General features: G+C 40.6%; 1 protein-coding gene across 1 annotated transcript in view; it reads right to left on the minus strand.

The window, feature by feature from the left end:
• Positions 1–27242, minus strand: part of CREB5 (cAMP responsive element binding protein 5) — a gene marked incomplete at both ends in the record, with an annotated part of 250314 nt that overhangs the window by 144131 nt on the left and 78941 nt on the right. The window contains one exon of the mRNA XM_084226765.1: positions 23473–23645. Coding sequence (XP_084082891.1) covers positions 23473–23645 — 173 coding nt within the window. The remainder of the gene's footprint in view (positions 1–23472; positions 23646–27242) is intronic.

Genomic DNA, 27242 nt, shown 5'->3' on the forward strand with positions numbered 1-27242 from the left:
TGGAAAGGGGGAGCACAAGCGCAGATCTCGTCTCCGAGTGTTTTGGCAAAGCATCTGTGCTACATGGTGTTTGTAATCAACTTCTGGTCACTGAGAAGAGTGCTAATGACCTCTGCAAAAATGGAAAGCCACATGTGTCAAAACACGGCTTTCACCCCTCTGCTCTGCACCACCCCCACCTTGCTCATAGGGCCACCTTCCCCTTGCCACAAAATAAATTAGTAAGGAGGAAGGCAAGAAGGGAAAGACAGACAGAAAGAGACACTACGGCAGCTTTCAAAATTGTTGCTGTAAAGGATTTATCTGAAGGTCTGAAGGGACAGCACTCAGTTCTTGACAGAATGAGTTACAGTGGTTCGAGGGGGAAGGAGGAGGAGGAGGAGGAGAAGGGAGAGCAGCCTGGGAGGAGAAAATCTCCAAAGTCTCATGTCTAAAACGCTCTTGGAAAATTGCCAATTACCAGTTCAGAACAATGTTGACATTTAGCCTTTTTCTAATCAGCATTGTCCGTCACCCAGGGCAGAGATTCCTGCTGAATGACGGAGCTCTTCTGCTGCTGGCTGCGGCATCCTCCCAACAGTCTGCCTCCTCTGCCCATGACCACCCCTCACTGGCACCCACCCTGGCACCCCTGCTCCACCCCAAGAGCAGGCTGGGGCACACAGGGAATGTGGCTTGGGGCTGATGGGCATGGTGGAGTACGGCACAACAGAAGTCGATCGTGTGGAAGACAAAACCACCACTGATGCTTCACAGTTGGGCTCCTGACAGAGGCAAGGCAAGTGGAGAGAAGTCTCATTTTAAGACAGATTATGTTTAAAAGAAATTCAGTAGATACAATAAAGTGAAATATGGTATCCAAGCCCTTATAGATAATTAAACGCAAGTACTGGATTTTAAATTGACAAAAGTGATAATGCAGAAACCTGCAGTTTCACTCGTTTACCAGTTTCTGGCTTTGAGCAGAGAAAAAAAAAGGGAATAGACAAAGATGACAGAACTGCAGAAAAGAAAGTATTTAATGGCTATTAATAATGGTTCCCATTATTTACAAGCCAATTCAACACCCTCAGAACTCTGACAAGTTCAGTGTCGTTCACTGTGCAGCTCAGAAGAGCACAGCACAAGGCTGAGCTACATCATGTTTCGTCTATCATCACAGAACAAAAAAAAAATAAAATCTTGGCCCAAGCTTGTCCTAAGCTGCTATCAGCTCACACACATCAGGACTGGAAAAGGTCAGAGAGCACTATGGAGCTGGCACTGATAGAGCAAGATAAGGCATGCTGTGCAGTGATAGCCTGCCTGGGCTATCACCAAAGCAAGGGCAGTACAGAGGGAGCAAAGCACTGCCAGCACAAGGCAGTGTGCTCTGCAGCAGCTGGCTGTCATCATGGGCACTTTGGTGCCAGTCCCACTGACATGTCAGGGGGAGGTCCCTTGCAGCAGGAGGAAGATTTTTCTTTCTTCATTTTTACTGCAGATAGTCTGCTTAAGGACAGCAGGTAAGCAGCTGACTGATTTAAATTCAGTTCTACAGTCACAGTGATTTCAGCTGCATTAAGCTTGTTCATGTGGAAGTAGATGAGACTACACAAACATCAAATTAGGTAAATGCAGGATTAGTGCTATGACTCAGTAAACTAAGTAAATTCATTTTCAGAAGTTATTTAGGAATATAGTCAATTAATTTTCAGTGAAATTTAAAAAGTTCCATAAAACTCTTTCAAACACCTCCAGAACATCCTTCAATTCAGTGTTTGAATGACCTCAAGCAGTGAGACTACTGACAAGTAAATTTGTACAGTGTAAGTTCTTGCAAAACCACACAATACAGCTTTGAGGCAGTAAGTTATTTCAGTTGGGCTTCACTGCAAGCAGGTAAGTAGTGCTGCAAAATCAGCAGAAAGTGTGCAGTTTGCACACCCCTAAGTATTTACAGTGTCTTCCTGGATGTCCTGAAGCTGAGAACAGCCATTTTCAGCTGCATCAGATTTGAACGTGGACCTAGCTCTGGGAATGCCTGAAGATTAAAAAGCCCTGTGAAAAACAAATTTACAACAGCCTCAAAATAGTTTTGACTTAAATCTTACACCATTTTACTCTTGTTCCCCTTTTCCTAACAAGTTTCAGCCCGTGACAAAATTGTTTTACCAAGATTTTGACAAGCCAGACACAAAACAAAACCAATGTGTCCATGTTAGCGATTTCAAAGCAAAATAGTGGTCACGGCCATGGTTAGAGAAAGGTGTTAAATGAGCAGTGGTGGTGAGCATGGAGAACACAAAGTGCTATACTGGCTTTGTGTCAATCTTCAGACAGAGGTCCTGATAATACAAAAAGCACCACATGTGTCACTCCTTGGCTTGGGTTTTGCAAAAGGGAAAGAGTAAGTACATCTGAAATACCATTTGAGAGGGAGAAGTCAGCTGTGGCAAACCCAACCTCAGTTAAAAAGCAGTTCTTTAGAGGAAATATGGTTCTTTAAAATGCATTTTTAATTTTTTTCCAAAATCTGTCAACATTTATCAAAGTCACTATTTAATAAATTTTCTAGAATTCATCTTCCATTTTCCAAAATTTAAACCAATAAATTGAGCTTCATTCTTCTTGGGATAACATGGCTTACTTCCCATATTCTGATCTCTACTAACTTTCAGACTTATCAACCATTTGAGAAGCAACAAAAACAAAACAAAAGAAAAAAAGTACATTAAAAGCACTTGAAAGGAATCCACATCCTGATTTCAGATAGAGAGGAAGGGCAGACATGAATGGAGAAGAAAAGCAGAGGGGGTTTGGGGAAATCTGTCTAGGACTAGATGAAGAAATATAAGAAAATATCTATGCCTCTGTGTCAGAACTGATAAACAATTCTCTCTACCAGTGACACAGCCCAGAAATCCTATGTCCTGTGCTATTTTGTGTTTCACAGAGCACATTCTGTAGAATAGACCAGAAGGAGAGAGGTTTGAAAAAAAACATTGTGTGGTAATTCTACTAAACAAACATGACAAAGTAAAACTTAATTTTTTCAACACAAAATTATCTTCCTAAGTGCCCTTCCTTTTAAATGCAGATGCTCAGTTCTCACAAAAATGGATAGTCTTGGTAGATTTGATTATGCCAGATTGCTCCCCAAAAAGCATGTAATGTGTAACAGAGAAGTTTAAACCACACTGAAACCAACAAAATTTTGCCAGTAGCTTCACTGGAACTAAGTACCAGCAGAAGAAGTTGACTTCCAAACAGATTCAGAGCAGCGAGGTATTTATTAGATCCACATTAGTTATTCTCCAGACTCTCCATCCGAGTTTTGACACATACATCCATTTAAAAAGAAGTATTAATATCTGCCCCAGCTATTTTTTTAAAACTTTATTCCTTCATCACTGTGTGAATGCCACACACATGGGACTTTGCTTTTCAAGCTTTCCGAAGGGGAGAGGTGGAAGCCTTTCACCATGTCTTAGCTAGTAGGTTGCTCCTGCTTCCCTCCCTTGCTCCCTAATGATTCTCCCAGTCAAATCCCCTTCAGCCAAGGAGGTTGGACACGGGTCCCTCAGCTGCAGCCTGCCAGTGCCAGCCAGACCTGTCCCTCCCTGCCCAGAGGGCCAGGCTGTGCTCAGCTGCAGCTGTGCTCCAGCCATCCCTGCACCGGGGCAAGGACTATTTACCATCTTTTTTTTTTTTTCCTTTTTATTTGAAAGAGCAGGGTCCCCATCCTTTCTAGTCAGTCATCTCCTGTGGATGGAAAGTTCCTCAAATGGGTTAGGCAACAGCAACAACAAAAAGCAAGCACACCATTCCAACATGATCTGCCTTCCACAACCATTTAGGCATTAGCCAGGATCCCAGGAATGTGCCAAAGGCTTTGACAGTAGCTAACATCACTTACACTTCCCACTCCCCACAACTGCAGCTTGCCACTATAAAATGCCAAGTAAATGCCCACATGCACATTTGCAACACAAGTAAAATCCCCATTATTTTCTTCATGAGTAAGTAATTCCTGGTGAAAACAGGCATCCAGGCAGCAGCCCAGGCACAGCTCTCGTGGTGGAGATGCCTGCCACCATCAGGAAAGTGAACCCAGAAACTTCACTGGCAGGTCCAGACCAAATCCAAAGAGCAGCATTATGAAACCTCAGAGTTAGGACAAACAACTCATATTATTTTTCTCTATCATTTATATATAATAGTTCACTTCGTTCTGCCACTTGAGAAAAAGATGTGAAAAGCTACACAAGCAGAGCAGGAAAGTAACCACAGTACCAAAACAGATGTTGAAAAAAGAGGTAATTGAGTTCTGCCAGGATGATCAGAGACCCTTTCTGGCCTTCCATTATTATCACTTCAGTTCAAATGTCAGTGTTATTACTGAGAGCATCACTGTGTCTTTCTTTTCTTCAAATACTGGCTCTGGAAGACTTTGATGCTCCATTTAAAAAGAAAACTTACATTGCTAGCCCTCATGGACACAGAGAAAACCTTAAAAGCATGACTTGAAAGCATGTCTCAACGTACCCCCCCAGGATGGAAACCCAGATGTCAAGCAAAAGGAACACCTACTTTATTATCAATTTTATTAATGTCTGTGCCTTACCCCTGATTAGAGCCAAAAAGATTAAAAACAAGTAAACTTTTTTTTTGCTCTTCTTATAAACTTGTTGGCTCATGTTTTCAAGATTCATCTCCAGCTGTAAGAATTTGAAATGCCTTGAAAATGGGAGATAAACATCTCCTAGAGTTGCAGAAATGTGGAAGCTGGTGCTTCATTAAATGAACCAAATCCCAAATTGCAAGATGTGTGAGGAAATCACTTGGGGGCAATGCTGTGACAAGGAGTAACCTACTTTGGGCACATAGCTCCGGTGTCTTTCTAGAGCACCTGTGTTCTCTTCTTTTTTTTTTTTTTTTTTTTAATTTGAAATATTGCATGTGAAAACATACTAGTTATTCTAATATTGTTCTCTTTATTGGTAATACAAGGAACAGCAACAGGCTTAACTGGAAAGAAGAAAGTGCATGTTTTGTAACATAGTTTGCTACAGTTATTTTTCTTTCTGAAAATAACAGCATGAATGAAAGTTTCTAAAGTCTGTTCAGTTCTTGGATATATCAACAAAGTCTCTTTGCAGTGTCCATGAAAAGCAGACAGAATAGCTGCAGAGAAGCTGGATTTGGACCCAGAGTGTTTAAATGACCAGGCAAGATAACCAGCCATTCAAGTTGCCAGCAGTGAAGTGGTACTGCAGTATGGCAGCCTTTATTTATAAGCTCCTCATCTGCTGTGCCACAGCTCCAAGCACAGACTCTTCTCATACACTCATGATGGTTTACTATTTCTGTTCTGTACAGAAATAGACAATGGACTACATTCAAGCCTATTGTTTTGCAGAGTTGGGGTTTTTTTTCCTGTGGGCTGACTTTGGTTGATTTTGTTGCACTATTGGCAATTTTACTTATCCAAATATTAAGAGAGAGTGAGAACCTAAATGATTGATAGCAGTGCTCATTGAAACACTAGCAATGCTAGGAATCAGTGTGCTCTCTCCCTCTGTATAATGATCCAAAATTCAAGACTGACAAAGAACAAGCACATGGGAGGATCTGGCTCACGCCTTCCTTTTCATCAAATGCATCCTTGGGAATAATTTAAATATCACATTTCAGCCTTGTTTTACACACAGAGTGGAGTGGAAAGTAACTGCTGGGCTTGTATTAAAGGCAGGACTTACAATGGGAGAATAATTTTGCTAATCCTTCAATTCAGTCAAGCTGAAGTTCCCTATATCCATGAGCCCAGAAAGAACTATTGCCTGCTTTCCACACCAAATGACCTGACTCTCTGGGATATCTTTGAAAGACATTTTTTCAGCAGCTTTCTGACGCTGCCTTTTGGCAATCTGTCCTAGCTGAGTGCGAGTGCCTTTAAGCATTGCACCGGAACATGTAGGTTTCTAAAAATGAGAAGAAGGCTTCCCATTGCCTGGATGCTGGAGCTCAGTCTCTGATTTTATATGGAGGGTGTGGTGATAGGGTGGAGAGTGAGAACCAATAAATGCTTAGGGCTGTGAAACATTTGGAAACACTTCAGCACAAGAACTTTTCCGTTCTTACCCCTTTTGCTGCTCTCTCCCAGCTCAGAGGAGTGGTGGGTGAAAGGCAGAAATGAACTCTTTAAGTTTCCATTTGGTGAAGACAAAGGGACAGTTCCAAGGAAAGCCCAAAGAAAACATCTTCCTCAGCTTTTTTCCCTTCCTTTCACCTTTTTTAACTCAGTCATCCCTCCATATTATGAAAGAGTTTAGACTCATAGTTTTTTCCTCCTTCCAACACGTCTGCTACTTACTACTGGTCTGAAGTGAGTGTGTCAGACCCCTGTACTTCAAGTGCACAGGCTCTGCTCCCAGGCACTTAAAACTCTGCCTCCCCACCATCTTTCCTGAGGAATGTAAGGGGACAATTCCCTACTGTGTGGCAAGGTAGTAAATTTGCCATATCTGGTTCTTGGTGTGGGGTACACAAACTCACATCTTCCCATCATGTGGAAGGGGTAAAGTGCGGTCAAATTCCCTGCTGTGGAAGTGGTTCAGTAACTTCTACCTGGAATATATTTGAAAAAGACAGGCAAATGTGCTTTAATGCCTTACTGGAAATTCAAAATCTGTACCAATGCAGCATATTCCCCCTTTTTCAGTCTAAGGTGCACAGTCAGCACTGAGATTTGCTCCAAGCCTCAGTGGGGAACTTGAATCCCCTGACCTACTGGCCCAGAGAGGAGAGTGTAACCAAGTCCCTCTGACAATAAACACAGAAACTATTAATAAGATTAACTCTCTGGCACCAACAATCTCAGCATCTGTTTTAGACATAAAGAGGAAGGCTGGTCAAAAGAATATAGTAGCAACAAAGGGTTAAATAAATCTGAAGTGGGCAGGATCCTGCTACTTGAATCTTTTCCATTGTTTGCTGATGAGGTACAGGCACTTGGCTGTGCAAAGAGAGAAGGCTTTAAGGAGACCCAGAATCTGGGAATACATTGCTTCTAAATGGCTAAAGCTGATGTTTAGAGATAATGTTCCTTCCCAATTTATTTTTTAATACTTCAAGGCATCCATATTTCATGTAATCTCAATTTTAATGTTAGAAAACTTGATTACAGAACCACTAAAAGTGAATCTGCAGAAGAGGACAGTGAGGTCTCCTTGTTTTAGTAGCATTGATGAAAGCAGGGGAAGGAGGGCCTGGCAGCCAGCAATCTAGAGGCTGGCATGGCAAATAGATACTAAAGAAGGCTATCAAACTGATGTGAATACTGCACAGAATGCTACCTGTCCAACACAGGACATTTTGAAAGGGGGCCTGCTAGAAGAGGATTGGGACAGTGGAGTGTTTGCTCCTGTTCCAAGAAGCAGCAGCTGAGTCTATCACATTCAACAGTAGAAGTTGTGAAGGGCACAGAATTAAAGCTGGTAACCCAAAGGCAGTGTATTCTCCTCCTGAGATTGCTGCACTTTCCTAGAGGGACACTGTTAGGATAAAAAGGGTGGCTGCAAACACTCTCTGACAGCCAGCACGCCTGAAAGGTCAGATTGGATTGAGCTCTTAATCTTTATCCATTAGTAGAAGCTAGTAAATCAGAGAGTAGCAATGGCCAAGGAATAGCTGTGTCTTTGCAACATTACCATGTCTTAAACCAGAGAGAAAAGACTCCAGGAAATCTGAGGGCTCTAGATAATACTCTAGATAATGGGAGAGCTGCTTCTCCATGACCTATTTGATAACCTTCCCCACATAAGGATGTTTACAGGCTGGGTGGCAACTCAGATGTTTAGCTGTGCTGAGATGACAACTTTATGAGGTAAGAAAAACAGCACAGTGTTTTATTGTTGTTGTCATCGGACGTGGGAGCAGCTCTGAAATGTCGCTGCAGCATTCTGCCAATAGGACTTTTTGGAAATAATGATTTTTCTGATTAGGCCATAGGCTGCATTAATTGTTTGGAGGGTATAATTCTTGATCTGCTGTTAATATCTTTCTAGGAAAAAAACCCAAAATACTTGATTGTTCTTGGAACAATCCATTGTAAGAGCCAAGGAGCACACCAGGTGGAAGCTATTTCAGAAAGGTTATTACTTTTATGGGCTGCTGGATAGTCCAGTGTTTGTGTTTGCTGTGTCCCTGCTGATAGAAGCTGGACATTTTCAGGGTACAGCACACTGGATTTCCTCTCCCAATCTCTTAGCTTGCTATTCTCATACCCAAGTGAGAAGCTCACATTTGCTGGCATGAGAGCACATGCAGTGCTTTTCTACAGCCTCCAATCACCTTTCCAGTTGCCCTGTCCATTGAAGGCAATGCAGGAACTCCTGGAATTCAGCAGGCTGTTCCCATTGGGAGGAAGCAAAAGGAGCTCCTTTGGATGTATGGGGAACCTTAAATCTCCCCTTTACTAAAATGCTTTGTCTCATTTAAATAGTCTGCATGGATACGCCTCCGACGTTTGTTGTCATAGCGTCACTTTTATCTGCTGGTGTCCCACTCGCCCCGTGGAGGAGAGGGGTGAGGGAAGTGCATTGAATTCACTCACTTCTTGTTTACAGGCAGTATTCACACTGGCAGCGCTTCATAACTTTCATTAATGGAAAGAAATTAGGATGGAAAGCTTCCTCAGAGTCTGTCTGCCACTAAGACTGTTTGCATAGCCTAGTCTAGGGAAAACAAGGAAAACACACACACAAAAGATGATGAATGAATGGATACCTTCTAAAGAGATAGAAGAAAGCCTGTAATAGAGAGACAGAAGACAAGAGAGAGGATTTCAGGCTTGTACTTCTCTTGACATAACACTCTTTTTTGAGTATTTTGCAAATAATGGAGTCTGGTTTAGAGTCTTTGAGGGCTACTATAATGGAATTAATTAATTGGAGTGAGAAAAGCAAAAATAACCAAAGCATAATACTTGGTCAAAAGAAAAATCAGTGCTTACAGGATTTGTGAATGTCAGATTAAAGAGGATTTTTTTTTTCATGGAATTAATGAAAAAGTTCAAATTTTAATTGAAAAAGAAGAAAGAGACAGAAAACAAAAGCCTTCCTACACTTCAATATGTTGAACACCTTTGAAGCAGATCTTAATGTTTATTAGTTTTGCCTTATCTTGATTTGGAAAAGTTAAAGGAAATTACTTTTAGCTATATTTTTTGTGTGTATTACCATTTGTTTCTTTTAATAAATATGTCTGATAATTAATTTCTACTTCAGTTTCCTTTCTGCAAAACATAAAATCATAGAGCAATTTGCACTGGAAGGGTTCTTTGAGGATTATCTTGTCCAACGCCTCTGCCATAGGTGGACCTTAGATTAACATGATGCCTGCAGAAAGTCTAGTATAAGCATTCTCATTTTTCTCACTCTATTGTCTCACTCTTCAGCAGTTCATTTTACCTTCCAGGAAATTAATAGCATATTATTTTAAATATAATACCGTAGTTCTTCTCTATTTCTGTGGCAAAGAACTATAATCTGAGCAAAATTCCTGATGTTTAATTATATCAAATGTTGAAGACATTTTATTAGAGGAACCTATTTACCTTCTTCTCCTGTAACACCTAAATTTATTTTAACATTCTTCTAAAGGGAGGGAGTATTTCTTTTCATATTTTATAATTGGAGAACTAAATCTGGGAAAGACCAAGAAATTTGCCAAACGGAATTAGTGGTGAGCAAGAAACTGAAATGAACTTTCCTAGGTCCAGACTAGCACCTTTTAATAACTTCTGCCACTGCTTTCTGTCCAACATCCACTTGATTTGATCTGTTCTTTGATGAATCTTTTGTCTTTCTAATCACCAGAACTCAAAGATTTCCCCCCTTTACTTTCTGTTCTGTAAAGAACTCAACAAAGTCTTCTGGTTTGGGGTTTGATTTTTTTTTTTCCTTTTTGAGCGACAGGGCAGCATTAGAAGCAGCAGCCATTTAACCTTGCCAGGACTTATCCCTCTTTTACTAATTCCATGCAAACATCTTGAACTAGGCTGCCAAACCCAGCACATTAGAAAAATGAGAGAGGGTAAGGAGTGTATTCCCTCTCACCCCACTAGTTCTGGTCTGTGCATAGTAGAACAGTCTCTGTGCATGAGTGGAGGTGCAGACTTTCTTCCAGTCCCAGCATTCTGTGAATTAGCAGTGGCAGCCCCAGTTTCCCATATGTACACTTTGAAACAGCTTGCATTCCATGAGCAGTACATCACTCACTGCTTGGAAATGGTGATACAAGGAAGATTCCTTCACAGAAAACAAGTGGTGTGCTACGTATTTCACTAAGATTTCAAAGGGAAAAAAAAAAACAAAAAACAAAAACAAACACCCAGCTCTTTCTTCTCTACTTGTCTGCTTCTGAAAAGCAAGCAAGACAACAGATCTTCATGGTACTCAGCCCAGCGAGAGAAGATCATCTTCTAAGGCCCACGTGAAGAATAGCAGCCACAAAAGCATCTGGATGAAATACAACCTTGGCTTTCCATCCAGCCACATTGAGAACCCCGTGCCTGAATGCCCTCTCTACCACATCAGCCCCAAAAGCTTATGGGAAAAGACTGGAGAGCAACCTGCAGAGGGGAAAGCTGTAGTACACAGGCACATCAGGAGAGCTGCTGCAGGAAAGGAACTGCATCCACCCAGGACAACAAGCATGCTCTTGAGGTTGGAAGCTGGGCTTGGCTGCTGATAGCCAGGTGGCTCCGTGCCAGAAAGCAGAATGGCACCAGCTCTGCATTTCAGTGTCTTGGAGACCCTAGGAAAGAGCTGGGGCTGTAGGAATTTCTTTCTTCAGGAGAGAATGTAACACATAGGCAAGAGCTGTGGGCCTGATCTCTTTTCCCAACACCAAGAAGATCTCTCGAAGTCCTAAAGAATCATTACAGAGCAAAAATGAGGAAACTGATCCAGCTGAATGATTCTGCTGCTAAGCAAGCCAGTCACTTTTCTTCCATTTGCATGTAAACCACATCACTTTCCTGAATTTAGGTGCAGGACACAGGCTCATTTAGCACTGTCCTCCTCTAGCCTAGTCTCCTGGAGGCTTCAAGACTTTCATTCAAACTCTTGGTTTAGGAAAAAAGGAAAACTGAGCACACACCAGTCTGCAACGGCTGAAATTATTTGCTCCACATGTAAAGCCTATCTAATGTCAGCAAGCAAGAAGTGTTTGTGACTGAAAAGCTGCACACACATCAACGGTTTTTAAGAATGTGGACACTAATAAAACACTTATTTTCTTATCCTCTCATGCTCATGCTCTTATTGTGCCAAGTATTTTAAATGTTAGCTCCTCGGGATTATCTCAGAGCTGTATGACCAATTCCCAAACTATGTGCATCAATGGGACTATCAGTGGTTCCACAGCACATCCAAACTCATCCTAAAACACTGCAAATAAAATAAAATAAAGACTGTGGGTTTAGGATTGCTTTTTAAACCAAACATTTATTTTAAAAGATATGAGAATGGCTATTGTCATGCTAAAACCTGAAGACAAAATTACTATATATATGGTAGTTTTTAAATACATCAGCCTTTTATATTCTTTATGAGGAAAAAAAATTGGCTGTAGTTGCAATCAGTCTTAATTCATTCTTTATTGCTGCTCTGGTTCTGTGTTATTTGAGCTGGTTAACTGTTAAAAGCGTTTCAAATGTTCACATGGTCTGCATTAGGTTACAGAATAAAAGTAAGTACAGCCCACCAAATGTAACTTTCTGAAATGTAAACCACATGAATTTGATTTCTTTGTGGTACAACTTTAATTGGGTTCAGAGGTCTTTTGGTCTTACCTGTCTATCTGCTCTCTGATGGCCTGACCCGATAAAGCTAATACAAAGAATCTGTGAAGGCGATCCAAACTGATTACTCTCAGTTACAGTACATGGCTTCATTCTTGACAGAACAGCCCTTTAGCCTGGCTCGTTATTAGGCTGCAAGTTTGAACCCTGGAGCCACCACTGAACTGGAAGTAGAAGTGTCACAACTTACAGTAAAAGACTGTGTCCCCTTGCAACTCAGCAAAAGAAGAGAAGCAGAGGGAACGGGAACACATAGGTGCAATATGATCACACCTCCTGGAAAAACCGCACGAGCACGCAAACATGCGTGTGCCTCACATTGCCACAGCAAATGTCACTGCAGAGAATGCTTCCAACACACACTGCATGACGGAGCAGCAACTGCAAACAGAAATTCCAACAGAGCCTGAAATCTTCAGATACTGATTTTGAGCTGATTTGGAATTGTTGATTTCTTTCCTTTGACGATACTCTGCTTCGTGTTAACGACTCATTGCTCACTCATCAACACTTGTCTCTGCTGCACTGTGTTCTGCCATATGCCTGCTCAAGGAAAACAACAGTGCTGCCACTTCCCACCCAGAGAAGCACACCATATCCCAACAACAACAAGAAAGGCGCTGTACAACAGGTACACTCACCTCGTATCCTGTGACCCAACTCATAAACAAAGACCTGTATCAGCTTGTGGGAGCAGATCTGGAATTAAGCAGACAGCTCAGGAGAAATGTAGGTAGCAAAGGAGCAGTGTGCTGAAACACTAAAAGTCCCTTTGCCTGGGTAGCTGGTTTTGCAATGCACAGCCTTGATTTTGAAAGAGTAACATAAAAAAGATTCACAGTGCTCATAGCTCTTGGAAGAAGACACCATAGAAGGGAACACTCAGCAGATCCAGTAATAAAATAACAAGACAATATTGAATGTTACTCAACTGAAATTCCCACTGTAATTCATAGGTTTAATTCAAGTAAATAAATCAGTAACGAGTAAAAACATTACAAGTCATCCTCTAGTTCAGGCAAATTACATTCTTTTTTCTCTACTGGAAAACACACACACACACACACAAAAACCTTTCAAAACCAATATAGAAATTTTTTTTAGAATAGTATTTTACATCCCATTCCCCAAAGCTGTTTTTGTCTTTGTCATTTTTCTACTGTTCTATTACCAAGCACTGTTCTGTACCAGTAGAACTGTTCTCTCAAGTAATTTCCACCAGTGAACATATGAGCAATAACAAATGAGGTCCCTTAATTAATTCCAGGTTTTTCCAATAAGCAGTGTTGGCAACACAGCTCTTAGCTCTCTGTCCATCATACAAATAACAAGGCAAGGCCTGTAAACATGGCAGGGGTGTCTCTACTTTCCTGTTTGTCTAATGGACAAGAAGGAGGAGCAAGAAGGAAATGTATACCTCAGTGGTGGGGTTTTCTTGTCAACATGGGATAGTTTTTTTGGCTAGGAGTTACACATACATATATTCATACATACATACATACATACATACATACATACATACATACATACATACATACACTGTCTTCAAGGACACAACTTACAGCTTCCCAACTTGGTCATAAGGAAAATTGAACATTTCCAAGGATGCTTCTTCCAAAGCAAAAACTGATTTTTTTTTCCCCTTGAGGCTTGAAATGTGGTTTTGTGCTTTTGTTCTCATACACTGTTCTTTTATATATGGGGTTTTGCTTCCCTCTGCATTTATGGGTTCTGCTTGGGTCCAATATTGTTTCTAGCATTTGCTTTATAGGACTTAGGGCCCCACAACCCCTTGATGTTGCATTAATGTGCAACAAAAAGCTCCATGCTACCAGGCTGTGTACAGAAAAAGACCAGACTGGAAGGGACCCCAGCTTTCCCCACAGAGAAGTATAGTTTCACTTGATGGCTTCTGGAATGAACTTTGCCTATTATGTTTTATATAGATTTTGAATAAATCCTCTGAGTCACAGATTTCTTATTGGAACAATAGAACAATATACAGGCCAGGGGAAAATTTGGAAGTAAGCATGGATTTTCTTCCCTGTCATGGAGCCCAGATTCCATATCTTTCTCCACATCCATTTAGTACGGCACAAAGGGAACTCACTGACTGAAGTAGCAACTTCCTTTGCTACTTCACAGTAGAAATATTATTTTGCTTCCTATTTTATTTCCCTACAGATGAGAAAAAATTCAACAACAGTCTAGATCTCTTTCCTCTACGGGCCTGGAGCAGACTGCAAAGAAAGAAGAAATTAAAACAGAATAAGAAGGAAATTAATTGTAAAGAGGATAACGTTTTCCACGCAACTCTTCCATTTGGTGTATGCATTGATAGGCTCCAATTGTCCTCTACAGGCTACATATTGTCAGTCAGAACTTGGTTTGCTACCTGTGCCATATAATCTCAGACAAAACCACTTGAAACAAGCACAAATTGAGAAAAATAATACAAGATCAGTTCAAATTTGGTCTCATTTGGTTATCAGGTACAGTTAATACCTTCAGATATTGTAGCTGTATTTTAACCAGAATCAGTTGCCCACAACAGCCTGTTGAGCTAAACAGACTGTCTTGTTTGAATATTTTAAAACTACTGCTGCCTTTTGCCCACTTTCATTATGTTAATTTACATCTGGTGCCCAAAAAAGCTACATCGACAATTCACAGCAATAATGAATTAATGAAGTCCAGCATGTCCAAAGAGAGATTCCTTCAGGCACATTAAGTCAGCAGTTCATCTCTCCAGGGACATTTTCTAAATAACAGCTCAAAAACACTTGCTGAAAACACAAGCTTTGGCCCTGAGTATGTCAGGAAAGCTTTCTGCATGCAGCTCTGCCCAGAAGCTCCAGGAGACCACCACCATTCAGATCTGTGCATCTCTTGCACATCTTCCTGTGCAATACCCGGGACAGCCCAACCAGCTGGCACATAACCGACCTGGAAACCCAATTCATCACTCTGAGAAACTTCTCATTATCTTCTCTATTTGTCTTCTTTTTAGGTCATTTGACTATCAAAGGTGCAATCATCCTGTCTTTGCCTGGGAAATCACAGACATTTCTATAAAGTGGAGAATAAAAAGAAAAAGCAAAGTTTGAAGACATCCAAGCCCTTCATAAAAATGCTTAATTTTGGTAATGCTGAGAAGAACAACAGAGCTGTAGACAAATACTGAATGTCTTTCAAGGAAAATTGTGAATTCCTCAATATATACAATGATACCCAAAAATGTCAGTTTGGACTTGAACTCATGCCAAAGATCTTTAGGTCAAAACCACTATGAACTGAATGTTCAGAACAACTGCTCTGCTAAAAAGTTAGAATTGACATATCTGACTTCTAACCAGGTCTAGCAAATGTTAAGTTGCTTGAAGAAAACTTAAAAGATCAACAGCTATTGTTTTCATTACACAAATCACGTGACTAGAAGCACCACAAGTATTTCTGTGTAGGATCATTTGATGCTAACCATGTTTTTTTTTTTAAAAAATCTCACCAAAACAGAGCAAGAGATTGGGAGACAGAAAAGTATAAAGAAGTAAAAAGCACAAGCCAGAAACATTAGAAAATGAGCAATGAACACAGCTTTTTCCTGTATCACATATGTATATAGGTACATAATGCATTTCAATCTGTAGGGTTAAAAAAGAAGAATGCTACTTTGGGCCCTAACATTTACAGCACCAGTGAGCCTGGATCTTATAGCTAAAGAACTAGATAAAAGTAACATAATATTCAGAATTCCCCAGAAAGTGCATTCAATTCTCTTAATAATGTCAAATAAGCTAGGGATTTGGATTTCACCCATTTTGAGAATTGTTCACTGCAAACATTTTATTACCTCACCAAGTTTTATGGACCCTATCAGAACAGCTGCGATTCACTTCACTTGCAGCAGAGGAAGCTGGTAATAGCTCAAAGATTGCCCCCTTCATTTCATAAACCAATTAGGACCTGGATCCTACGACTGGAGTAACACAACCCCTTCTTTTACTGGCAAAATTCCACTTCATTTATGTGAGTTCAGAATAAACATCTCTGTTCGCAGAACACAGATGCTCATAGCAGCAAATGTTTCTAAAACACGCTCTCTAATTTGTTCCTTCTTCCAAGGAACACTTTTCCTGCACTCTCGATCTACCTGCAGGTTCTGTCTAGCCATCAGTTCCTTGCTCTACTCAGGAATTTTTTACTAAACATAGCTAAGCAAATTTAAATTAATGGTTTACCATGCGCAACTTTGTTAGAGGGTCTCCAAATGACAGATTTATTTATATTACTTTTTTCCCTTTTAAATTAAGAATAATTTCATTTTTGTAAAGAACTAATTTTGGTAATGTTGTCATCTTAGATTTACCCATGCCTTTGATTCAAATTGTTGGTGTTGGGGATGTTTTGGTTTGGTTTTTGGTTGCTTTTTCTTTTTCAAATGTGTATTTGGCCTGTCCATAAGTATAAATAGACCCATATATATGCCTTAAATGGAACTATACTGTACCATTGATTTTGAAAACTCATCAGTTCATAAGGAGGCCTACTTTTACAGGTGGTAAAATAGGATCCATAGACTTTACACAAAGTCTGTAATTCCTCTGTTTTCCCTCAGGCACTTTCCTCTGAACTATTGTAATTGGTTTGCAGCCAGGTACCAGCTTGAAAAAAAAAAGAAAAAGAAAAAAAAACAACCCAAAATGTTAACACTTTATTAACTTATAGTATGTTTTTATATTCCTTTGGAAGTGTTCAAAAAAGACACTGGCAAGACAAACCACGTAAAATCAAGGCATTCTCTGTTAAAGACATCAGTGCCAATTCCTTTATTGAAACAGATGCAATCATAACTTCTTAGTGGGCTACTAATCTTTTATCAGAATTCTTTGCACATGATTTTTTAACATCATTATAGCCATTGTGCCACCCCCAGCAAGCCTTTAAGCCCTTCTCTGAACTGACATGCTGTAAGGCAGCACCCCAAAGCTTGCTGTTTCTCTGCAACCTGCAAATTGGTTGCTTAAATGAAAATGAATTTTTTAAAAAGCCTTACACCAAACAAAGTCTGTATTGTTTGAGTTAGTGTTTTACTGCAGCTTAGTTACCTGTCAAACAGGCTGACACTTGGATAAAACACACACTGGAATCATGCATCAGGGCGTGTTAAGCACAAACCTGTGATGAAGAGCAGAGCTATGAGATTCGGCTGTGCAGGGCCCTAATGATCTTTTTCTGGTCTAGGAAAAGCTTGATTTGTCATATCAAACCCACTGCAATTCTGAGATCCTCTTCCATCCAAAAATGATTTTACATCTGTTTTAGTTCAAAGAGTCATATAAATCAGAAGCTCTGCCCATAAATTTTGATGACACCTTTAAAGAAGATTTATACAGTGTGTATTATATATATACACGGGAGGTATGTAAGAGATACCAGCCACTAAAATTAAGGAATCAATGCTAGATTCTCCAAGTTCTATATATCATATTTAAGTTCTATTTATTACTTTCTCTGATGTGAGAGCCAACCAATGCATATGAAAGCTCAGTATTTCTGTTCAGATAAAATTATGGGTGCAGTACATATTCTAACCTTGTTTTCCTATAGTTCTTGGGTGGGACAAGCTTTTCAGGACAAAAACATGATGATCCATTTCTTAGAAATCACTTGCATGAGAACTGGCTTGAGCATAGTTGCACTGCCTATCTCAAACTACCATCAGGAGAGGGAGAGGGCTGGTTTCTTCTCATAACACAAGACAACAATCCTAGTCAGAGCCAACAAGTCCCACAATATCCCTTACACTGTTTGGTTTTGCTGAGAGAAAGCAACATTTCTAACAAACTTAGGATTTCTGTCGAGTAGAAAGTATGAAATGTAAAATACTGTCCATTAGGTTATTTATTCATCAAGGCTATTTATTACTAAGGCTAATGATCCTCCTTTCAGTCCCACAAAAGTCACTTTGATATATGCCAATACTTTCCAGCCCCTTCCTACATCTCACAGCAAGGAAGAGTTTTTGGGAAGGCAGAGGATAGAAGAGGATAGATTCTTGAGGATAGAAGAGGTGTTGTGAACAACAACCTGTTTATGCTCTGCCTGGCACACAGACTGGCCCTGTTTGCTTTTTCTCTTCCTGACTCAGCAGTATGAGGAAAAATTGAGTCAGCAACTCCTGAACATACAACAGCAGAGGATGCTGGAGAGCATACAGAGCTTCTGAATAACACAGACAGAGCAGCATGATTTGGCCTGCAGGTCAATGTGTGGACCTGGGCATCCTTAGCTTGCTAAAAGGGATGAACAGCTTGAGAGGAGTCTGGCTCATTTTCTCCCTCATCACCCTCTCTATTAAGCTAAGCTATGAGACAACTTGTTCCTGGGAATGGCTCACTTGCAATAATTTCCTAAGTAATTCACCTGAGCTTCCCACAGACTTGTGGCTGCTGCTCACATGTGGTTTGATGGGATTCCATATCAAGGTTGGCCAAGGTCAGAGTGGTAGAAGAGACTACAGAAAACATGTGTTAGCATAAAGAGAGGAAAAAGAAGCAGGACCATTAAGCAGGAATTAAAGCCCAACATTTACTACAAAGACAGAAAAAAAAAATTTGGACAGAATGACAATGTCAGATGCTCTTGCTTCCCTTTTCCTCCCCTTCCAGTGATCTCACTGATGTTCTTACATGCTGCATAATCAAGGCTATGGAATGGACTTGATCAAGCCACTGAGTGGTCATTTGATGCTTCATCTCTCAGTGCCCATTTCTTCTCATCTCACAACATACTGTGGTAGTTCAGTTTGAATCCATGAGTTGGAACAGAGGCTTTTATCACAGATTTCCTGGAAAGGGAGCTAGTCTTTGAATTTAATAAAAGCACATCATTCCATGGCCTCTTTAATGCTACACACACCACCAACTTACTAAGAGCTTAAAGAGAGGTTTTCTCTTGGATGTACAAAGACCCTTCTCAGTCACCCTCCTATTCCAAGTGCCTTCCAGAGCTAGCTGCATTGTGGAAGGGTTTTTGCCTGTGATTGTCTCTTACAGGAGTCTTTTCTGTTTCCTTAAGCTATAAAGGATGATAGCAGGATACTGTGAAAACTCAACCAGCAGTTGCAGTCTCAGATAGTTTTTGCTGTGGTGAAACTCCTGTGTTTGCCACAGAGACAGTCTGTCCTTCTGCCATCTGAGACCCTCCAGTTACTACTAAGTTGGGTTTTTTTCATTTTCCAAATGACCAAACCTTTGTTAGTCCCATTACATGCATGGAGTAGTCAATTTTTTGACTATTCCATTTCCCACGCCCTTTTGTTTGAAAAGCCTTCAAACCCACTGAGAGATGATAAACTAGAACCAGAGAGACACAGGTGGTGCCATGAGAGGAGAGAGGAACAGTAAGGCAATGCATTAGTGTTAAAATGAATGCTGCATGTGGGGACTGAAAGGCTGTTTTCCTGCTGGTACCATGATTCTTCAGAACATCAAGGCACCAGAAGCATCTTCCAAACCCCTTTTGTTGCTTTCTCCTACCTGCTTGCATTTCACCAAATGTGGTTGCAATTTTTCCCGTTTGATACTGTGCCAGAAGACCATCTTATCTCGATTAAAATGCTCTACAACACTTTAAAAACAGATAATCTACATCACATGGTTAGTGGTCTATGTCCACCTTGGAGCCTGTGTTCACTGAAACTGGACTCACTCTCCATTTACTACAATGTTAACAACTTGCTGCATCTGTGACAATCCTCCAATCTCCCATGTTCTTTATCAGCTGCAGAGCTGTACCAGTGAGTTTCAAGCTGGAATAAATACTATTTTTGTCCACTACCATCTTGAAAAAGTAACTTGAAAGCAAGTTACCTTCTCCATGAATGCTGTTAGGTTGCAGCTACCTACAGTAATTGATAGCCAGAAAAACACATCTTTCCTAGCAAAAGATGTGTCCAGATAGAACAACCACCACGCTGCGTTGTCACCAATTTGTCTGCCCAGAACTCTATCACACACAGCTGTATATTCAGTCACAGAAAAAATGGAGTTATTTTAAAAAGAAGACAGGCACTGTTATTGTACAGCCTAGTTCAGAGTCCCATATCTTGAGCTGATTCAGCTTATCTGCTTTTCTATACCTTTGACAAATGCATGTCTTATATCATTTTTTCCTTGCCTTCCTCCATATGCCATACTGCTTTTCCTCCATGTATCTTATCTAGAAATGATGTGCTATTAATCAGCCAAAGACACCCTTCACTGCTAAGTGTTCCTCAACTGATTTTTCATCAGCACAAGTAGTTACTAGTTCCAGCACTCCTCCCACATGCTGAAGGTTCCGTGGGGGGGAGGAGGGATGGCAAGGAGGTTAGAGACTGCCTCACCACATAAATACTATCAGGGACCTTTATACCAGCCTGCCAGCTTGCTGTAATGCTAATGCTGCTGTTTGTTCTCAACAAAAGGAACATGGTGGGAGGAAAGTGGGGCTGCACCCTGTCTTATTTTTTAAGTTAATAACCTTCATGCTCTTCCTTTTATCTGATTAATCTGGCCGGGTGCCTGTTCAGTAGTAGCTGAAGCTTAATACCTGAAACAATGTGTGGATGTACATTGTGCCAGTAAGGCTTGCCCAACAATGCACATTCTGTCATGTTTTCCCATGCCTTGTGTCAATATCTCGTTTTATGCGCAAACTCCCAGAGGAGGGGACAGGAAAAAAAGAGAGGCACGGAGGGAGAGAGGGAGGGAGGGAGAAAGTTAGAGGGAGAGGGAGAAGAAAGAGAAGGAGAAACGAAAGTAGGGGAAAATTACATCCCTTGGGAACATCAGCTGTTGCAAACTCGCCCACTCCTCAGCATGAAATGAGATGTGTGCGGGCACAGGTGGGTCCCATTCTCTGTTACTAGAGCACAGCCTACAAACAGGGGCTAAATGAAGACTTTCATTGCTGTTCCCTGTTTTCATTGGAGCGAGGCCATCATAAACATTTGCAGGTGGCTTGGCCATAGTCTGACACTAAAATATTTGTGGTTGTGATAAAAATCAGAATATTGCTACAAGATGGTTCTATATAACCTTCAGGGCTTGGTCCTGCTCTTACAGAACTCAGTGAGAGTTTTACCCAGTTTCTCTCGGCTGGTTTTATTGCTCATTAAAAGGCATTTTCCCTGGCACAATTCTTCATGGTAAAGACTCATCTACCCTTTGGGGCAAATTCAGATGGTTTCTAAAAAAGGGAAACTCAACCAAAACCCACTGATTTGAGGACCTCAGAATTTGGGCTTGTTAAGTGGCTAAACAACTCAACTTTGCATGGCTAAATCAAAACAACCAAACTTTGAAGACCTCAAATATTTTCTGAATTGATCTGGATTTTTTTTTTCAGTTTTTTAATACCAGAACCATTGTCCAGTTTGTATTCCTCATGAATGAGTCGTGGATATAATTCTTAGCACATTTAGAAGGATAAGATGAAGATAAATGGAAACGACAAAATATGTTCTCTGAATAAGTAAAACAGACACCATAGGGAAAAGACTGAAGGAAAAGAAGACAAACAAGGATGCTCAACACTTTGGCAAGTAGAGGAAGTTGAAAATACAGCAATTATCTCCTAGGACACACCATGAACAAAAAACAAAACCTCCTAGGAAGAGGGAAGAATGGGGAACAGAGTAAGCTGGAGGTCACACCATAAGTCTCATTCACACACCAACTCACACAGAGACTAAAATGCTGACAATTGCCTCCCAATAAAGCAGCTTTAGACTCAGACTTAGGAAACATTTGTGTGATTCAGTCACAGGGAAGAATTAAGATATGTCAAGGCAAAGTTTCCCAAGTGAGACACACCACTGACTAGGAAAAGGCCTTTTTATCCCCAACCCCACCAACTCTGGAGATTCTAATCACCATGGCTCTGAACCAACACAAACCTAAAACCTGACTGACAGGGTCTTGCAAAACCACATGCAGTTTTTTTCTCATTATATAGAAACAATTGTTTGGAAGCCAAGTACAGTCTTACATAAAACACCTCACCACTGAGTATTAAAAGTTGTTTGGGGTTTTTTTATGCTTTTAATTAGGATCATAATTACCACTAGACCTATTAAGTCACAATTTGAACAGGAGCTTAATCATCCTTAACGCAAATAATGGCATTAGTTAATGTTTTTCTTTCTAAAACTGAAAAAGAAACTGTTTCTTCCTCCCTCCCTCTCTCCCAGCCCCCTCTCTTTGAACAGAACGGGACATATATAAGACAAGAGCTTTGCTGGATTCACAGACAAATGGTATTGCAAGTGCAATCTCAGTGAACACTGTGTTTTGACAAGAGGTAACATATACAAAGGGCACAACTATCAAATAGCTTTTCGTGACCCATCCTCCCAGATTTATGTTTTAAGAACCAAATCCTGAAATAGTAGTAAAAAGGAAAATAGAGGAGCTTGGCCAGGAGCACAAAACAAGGGCAGCAGATGGAATCTGTGTTCTGTGCATGGTTCGGTAGCCCAGAGCTCAGGGCCATGGGCTATCCCAGCTACCATGGGAGATACAGAGCCTGTGGCCTGCACCAAAAATCTTGAAAAATACTCAAGAATAACTAGAATTACAGCTTTCAATGCCAGGATTTCACTTTATGGTTTTACTTTGAAAAGACTGAAAGCTGGTCATCAATTATTTAGATGATGACTGGGGACAGTGGCTGCTTTTGCTTATATCACTTAATTGATGTGACCAAATTACAAATGACAGAAAAGGAATCTATACTGCTGCTCCTTTCTTAGTCCACTGATACATCTTTTTATCCATACATTTTCATGTATAACCCCACCCCAAATTCTCAGAGCTGGGTGATGAAAAACTGTACCCTCAAGCCATCTGGGCAGTTTCTGTACAATTAAAAACAAGTTATTGTGACTTATGAGGATCTCATACTCACTGGAAGTAACCAGGTGCAAACATACACTAAACATGGGTGGTTTTGTTCATGCAGTTCTCCAGACATTAGCACTCAATTGGCATTCAAGCCAATACAATAAGCATCCATACTGTCAATTTTTAGTAATAAATATGGATCCATCATCACAAATTGAGCAGCTATTCACACTGTGCCAAACTCCATTTATCTTGATGGTCTTTTTGTCTTCCAGCATTCCTCATTTAAACAGAGGATGTAGGAAATAGCTCAAACCCATAGAAAACCCAGAATTCCCTTGAAAGAAGTCAAAGGATCAGCTTCACAAACTCTTTGTCTTTCTTCCCAGTGCAGTTATAGAAAAAATATGCACTATGATCATAAGAAGATAAAAAAAAAAAACAACTGGATGCAGAAAGTAGGAGTTTCCAGTAAGTACAGCATTCTGTCCTTTTTGAACCAGTGTGCCATATCTGGAGTAAGGTGGCCATTCCCCACAGTCTGCAACTTGTGCTGCAGGGGTCCTTGCTCATCCTGGCAGGGTCAAGGGCAAACCCTGTAACCTCAAAAACCTCTAGAACAACATCTGGACCTGCATGCAGCTGGACCTTAAGAAGCATGAGGGCACGAGGACAGCATCTGGTCCTACAGGCAGGAGCCAGAGAACCAGAGAAATGAGAAAAAGGAAATGGGCTCACCCAATCTGCCGATTTGTGGAAGGTGCTTGAGTGATGACAGAACTGGACTGTGGAGACGGCATGGCTTGCTGAATCACAACGCTGGTGTCGTGGTTTGGCATCCTTGTGTTTGTCAGCTGGTGGGATCCAGGCCCTGCCATTGCTCCTCCAACTGTGTTATGCATGGAGATATTCTGTGAGAAGAAGGGAAAATGGGAGATGGTGGAAGAAAATTAAAATAAATAAATAAATGTCTTTTCTTGGTTTTCTGTTCTGCAGGAATTCTATTAGGAATCTGAAAGTATCAACAATATGAAAAGTTACTAGCTCCTGGCAAATCCCAAGTCAATAGATCTTGTTACAACCAACAACAATAAAGAAATGAAAAAGAAATATTTACTTTCACAGGTGGAAAAATACCCACAGGTTGGGTAAAAATACCCACAGGTTGACTAATCCCTCTTCTGTGATTTTGTCTTGTGATATATAATGGGGATATTTAGCACATATTACTCCTAACTGAACATGATATGAGCACATGACACCTTGATTTAGTGCATGGGCTGTTTACTGTGTACTGCCTCTGCTTAGACCAACAAGCAAATCAAGTTTTACAGCCCCAAACTAACAAACAGTACATGGCACATCATGAAACAGCCATTTCTATTGGCCTCCACAGATTTTGTAGAAGAAAAATATCCCAGAGGCTTAGAACAACACTGTATTTCACCACATACAACCTTTGCTTCAGGTAACTCAGAGCTCTTAAAAAGTTCTTAAAACCAAAAAAAAACAGAAGTTCACTGATAACTCATATCCGCTGAGCAAACAACCAGCGAGGGACCAGGATGCTGCTAAGGAAGGAGCCATGGAATAGGACTTCTCTCCTGTTATGCCTGTACACACAACACACTCTGCTGCTAAACCGCAGGGTTTGGCTTGGCCTGCGTTTAAAAACAAACAAAACTCTCAAGCCAGAGATAAGCCACAGTGTATACATATGAAAAATACGGTAACCTTGAGAGCATTAGTTTTCCTATCAGGCATCAACGTGTGAATTGTTAGCAGCAAGAGGAAAAGAAACTTTCCATTGTCACCTCATGCTAGGCGAGGAAAAGGGGAACAAAAAACCCCTTATACACGCACTGCCACTAAGACTCACTCAAAGCACCTTCCTAACCACTGCAATACTCAGGATTAAAAAACAAAGTTCTATTTCATTCAAAATTCCAATTTATGAGTCAATTTGTCTAGGAAACATAACAACCACTGCAAAATTTGGTAGATAAAGCTGGTGGGAAAGGAAACTCAGAGCTCTGATCAATATGTGGAAAACAAAAGAGGCACACAACATGTTGAATCCCAGACCCAAAGAAAGATTTTATTATGAGACAAATAAAGAACTACACCTCATGGAAAAAGAGAGCAAATAATTAGAGGACCCCAACTGAAGGCTTTAGCTCTGCCCCCTTAGCTCTATCCCCTTATCTCCAAATTTTATATATTTCATGTGATTTCCCAGAACAGTGTGGACACAGGGATCTCTGTTTCTCTTACAGGAGTTGTTCCAGTCTTCATTAACACATAAAGAGGAAGAAGTGCTGCCTACAGTTGAATGGTTACACCACCTCACCTGGAGTGAAGAGGACCCAGCTTTGAGTTCCTCTTACAGTAAATAACTTACACATTTTGAATCAGGTCTAGAAGCTCCATATTCACTTAAGTATTCACTTAAGGAGCATGAATTGCAAGAGGAAGGCAGACCAAGGACCTTAACTGTAATATTTCATAGCACAGAAGAATGTCATGACCATCAGACAATAACCTTAGATATATGAAAACTTCTCCAGAAGAAGCTCTCCCTCACCTAGCACATTCCTATTAAAATGTCACTTCTTCAACATATTGCTGGTTTCTGATGAAAAGTCTGTTCAGTTAAAAAAATATACAGTCAAATCTAGCTCAGAATTCAAACCTGGTTTTTTGATCATGGCCAGGTTTTGCAAAAACAGATCTAATATCTGTCCATGTACAGTCAATATTTTAACACTGTCACTCCTTAAAGTGACCTCTAAAGGAATGATATATGGTGCCATGAGTCTGCAAGGTCTGGGAATGGACAGGATGGAAATCTATCACAAGCCTTAATCAAGTGGTACACTGGCACTTGCCCAGAGTTTTACTGGACTTTGTTGTACCATGGCAGGGCAGAACTTAAAGATTTAATATGAGATTCCTGTGCTCCTAAATTAGGTATTTCTTTTCTCTTGTCCTTCCTTTTCAATTTTCTCCTATAATTACAGAGCTCTGTAAGGTACAAACAGATGAATTATGATGGATATTGAAAATTTTGTTTGCCCATAAGGCATCGTAGTTGTTATCTTAAATGCATAAACTTCCAAAAATGCTTCAAAATTTTATCAATTTCCAGTAAGCTACATCTTTTTAAAAAGCAGGTTGAGTATGTGATGCAAGGAAAGTAAAAGCAGAGTGAAAGCCTGTCAATGCTTTCAGACGTCCATTCTTCTCAGTAATGCAAGCACTGCTGTTGGGCAAGCGTATACCATGCTGCCAACTGAAAGCCTAAGGTTTCCCAACAAAATGTCAAACTCAGCATGACTCTAACATTCATAAGAAAAGGATTTGGCAATCTCAGGATAATTGGCATCAGTGAGATGCTTGTGAATCTCCGGAGAGGTTCGAGGAAGCTCATACTTTAAGGGCAATAAGCATGCTCCTGGAGGCGGCAGGAAGGTACCGCGCAGCAGATTTGACACTGAGCCCAGCTGATCTCGCTGTGTGCATCATGGCATGCAGAATGACTCTGCACCACCAGCACAGCAAGGCCAGGCTCATTGCACGTGTGATGCTGCCAGTCTTCAGACCTCCCAAAATGGTTTCGCTGTGTTGAGCTCTGCATCTGGTTCTGAATGGATCTGGATGGGATATTAACAAGTTCCTTGCAGACTTGACTTTGGGCCTTACAGAAAGAGGAACAATACAGCAAGATTGACTGAAACTGAGACCTCCACTTCATAAATTGAATTGTTGTTTGGTTAAGTTGCCTCCAGCTCTACTTTTAAGGAGTTATTCGTGTTCTTCTACCAGGCATCCATGAATAACATCTCCTTTGACTCCCCTTATCATTATCCTCCAGCTCTTAAGCCCATGGTAAAGATCATTTGATACTAGGTGTGGAGCTCCCAGCATTCCAGCTCAGAGAAGTCTACATGAGCAAAGACACAGACTGAGTTGTGCCTCTGCTTTTAACATTCCCAAGACCCATCCATACTCTGAGAGAGTATGACACCCAAACACACACTTGGAGTTTTCTCAGGTATCTTCTCTACTGTGCTTAAGCATTAGAAGAGGGCATATGAGTTTATCATTATTATCTATTTTATTAAACTGAACCTAAGTGTTCACACAGGGAGCAGGCCACCCATATGTCAGGAGCTGCAGAGACACAAAAGACATGCTCTTAAGATTAATTTTGTGAATCTTAATTAAGAGCCAATGTATGAAGAGGAATTTACATCTTTTAGGACTGTTTCATCCTCACTGAAATTTCCAGTCACTCCCAAGGAAGCAGAAACTAGGATTATAACATTGAAGAGCTTTTATAGAAATGCTCCCCTCATCCATGAGCTCATGCAGTACTCTCCATCATTATTTAACATCCAAACAAATAAACCCAAAAGCAACAAACCATATCCACAAATCGCTTTTAAATCAACGTGTTCATTCTCAACCTTTCCAGATGCAAGAGGAAAGCATGCAGATCATCATCA

The sequence above is a fragment of the Fringilla coelebs genome (genome assembly GCF_963513975.1).
Source record: "Fringilla coelebs genome assembly, chromosome: 1".
Taxonomy (NCBI): domain Eukaryota; kingdom Metazoa; phylum Chordata; class Aves; order Passeriformes; family Fringillidae; genus Fringilla; species Fringilla coelebs.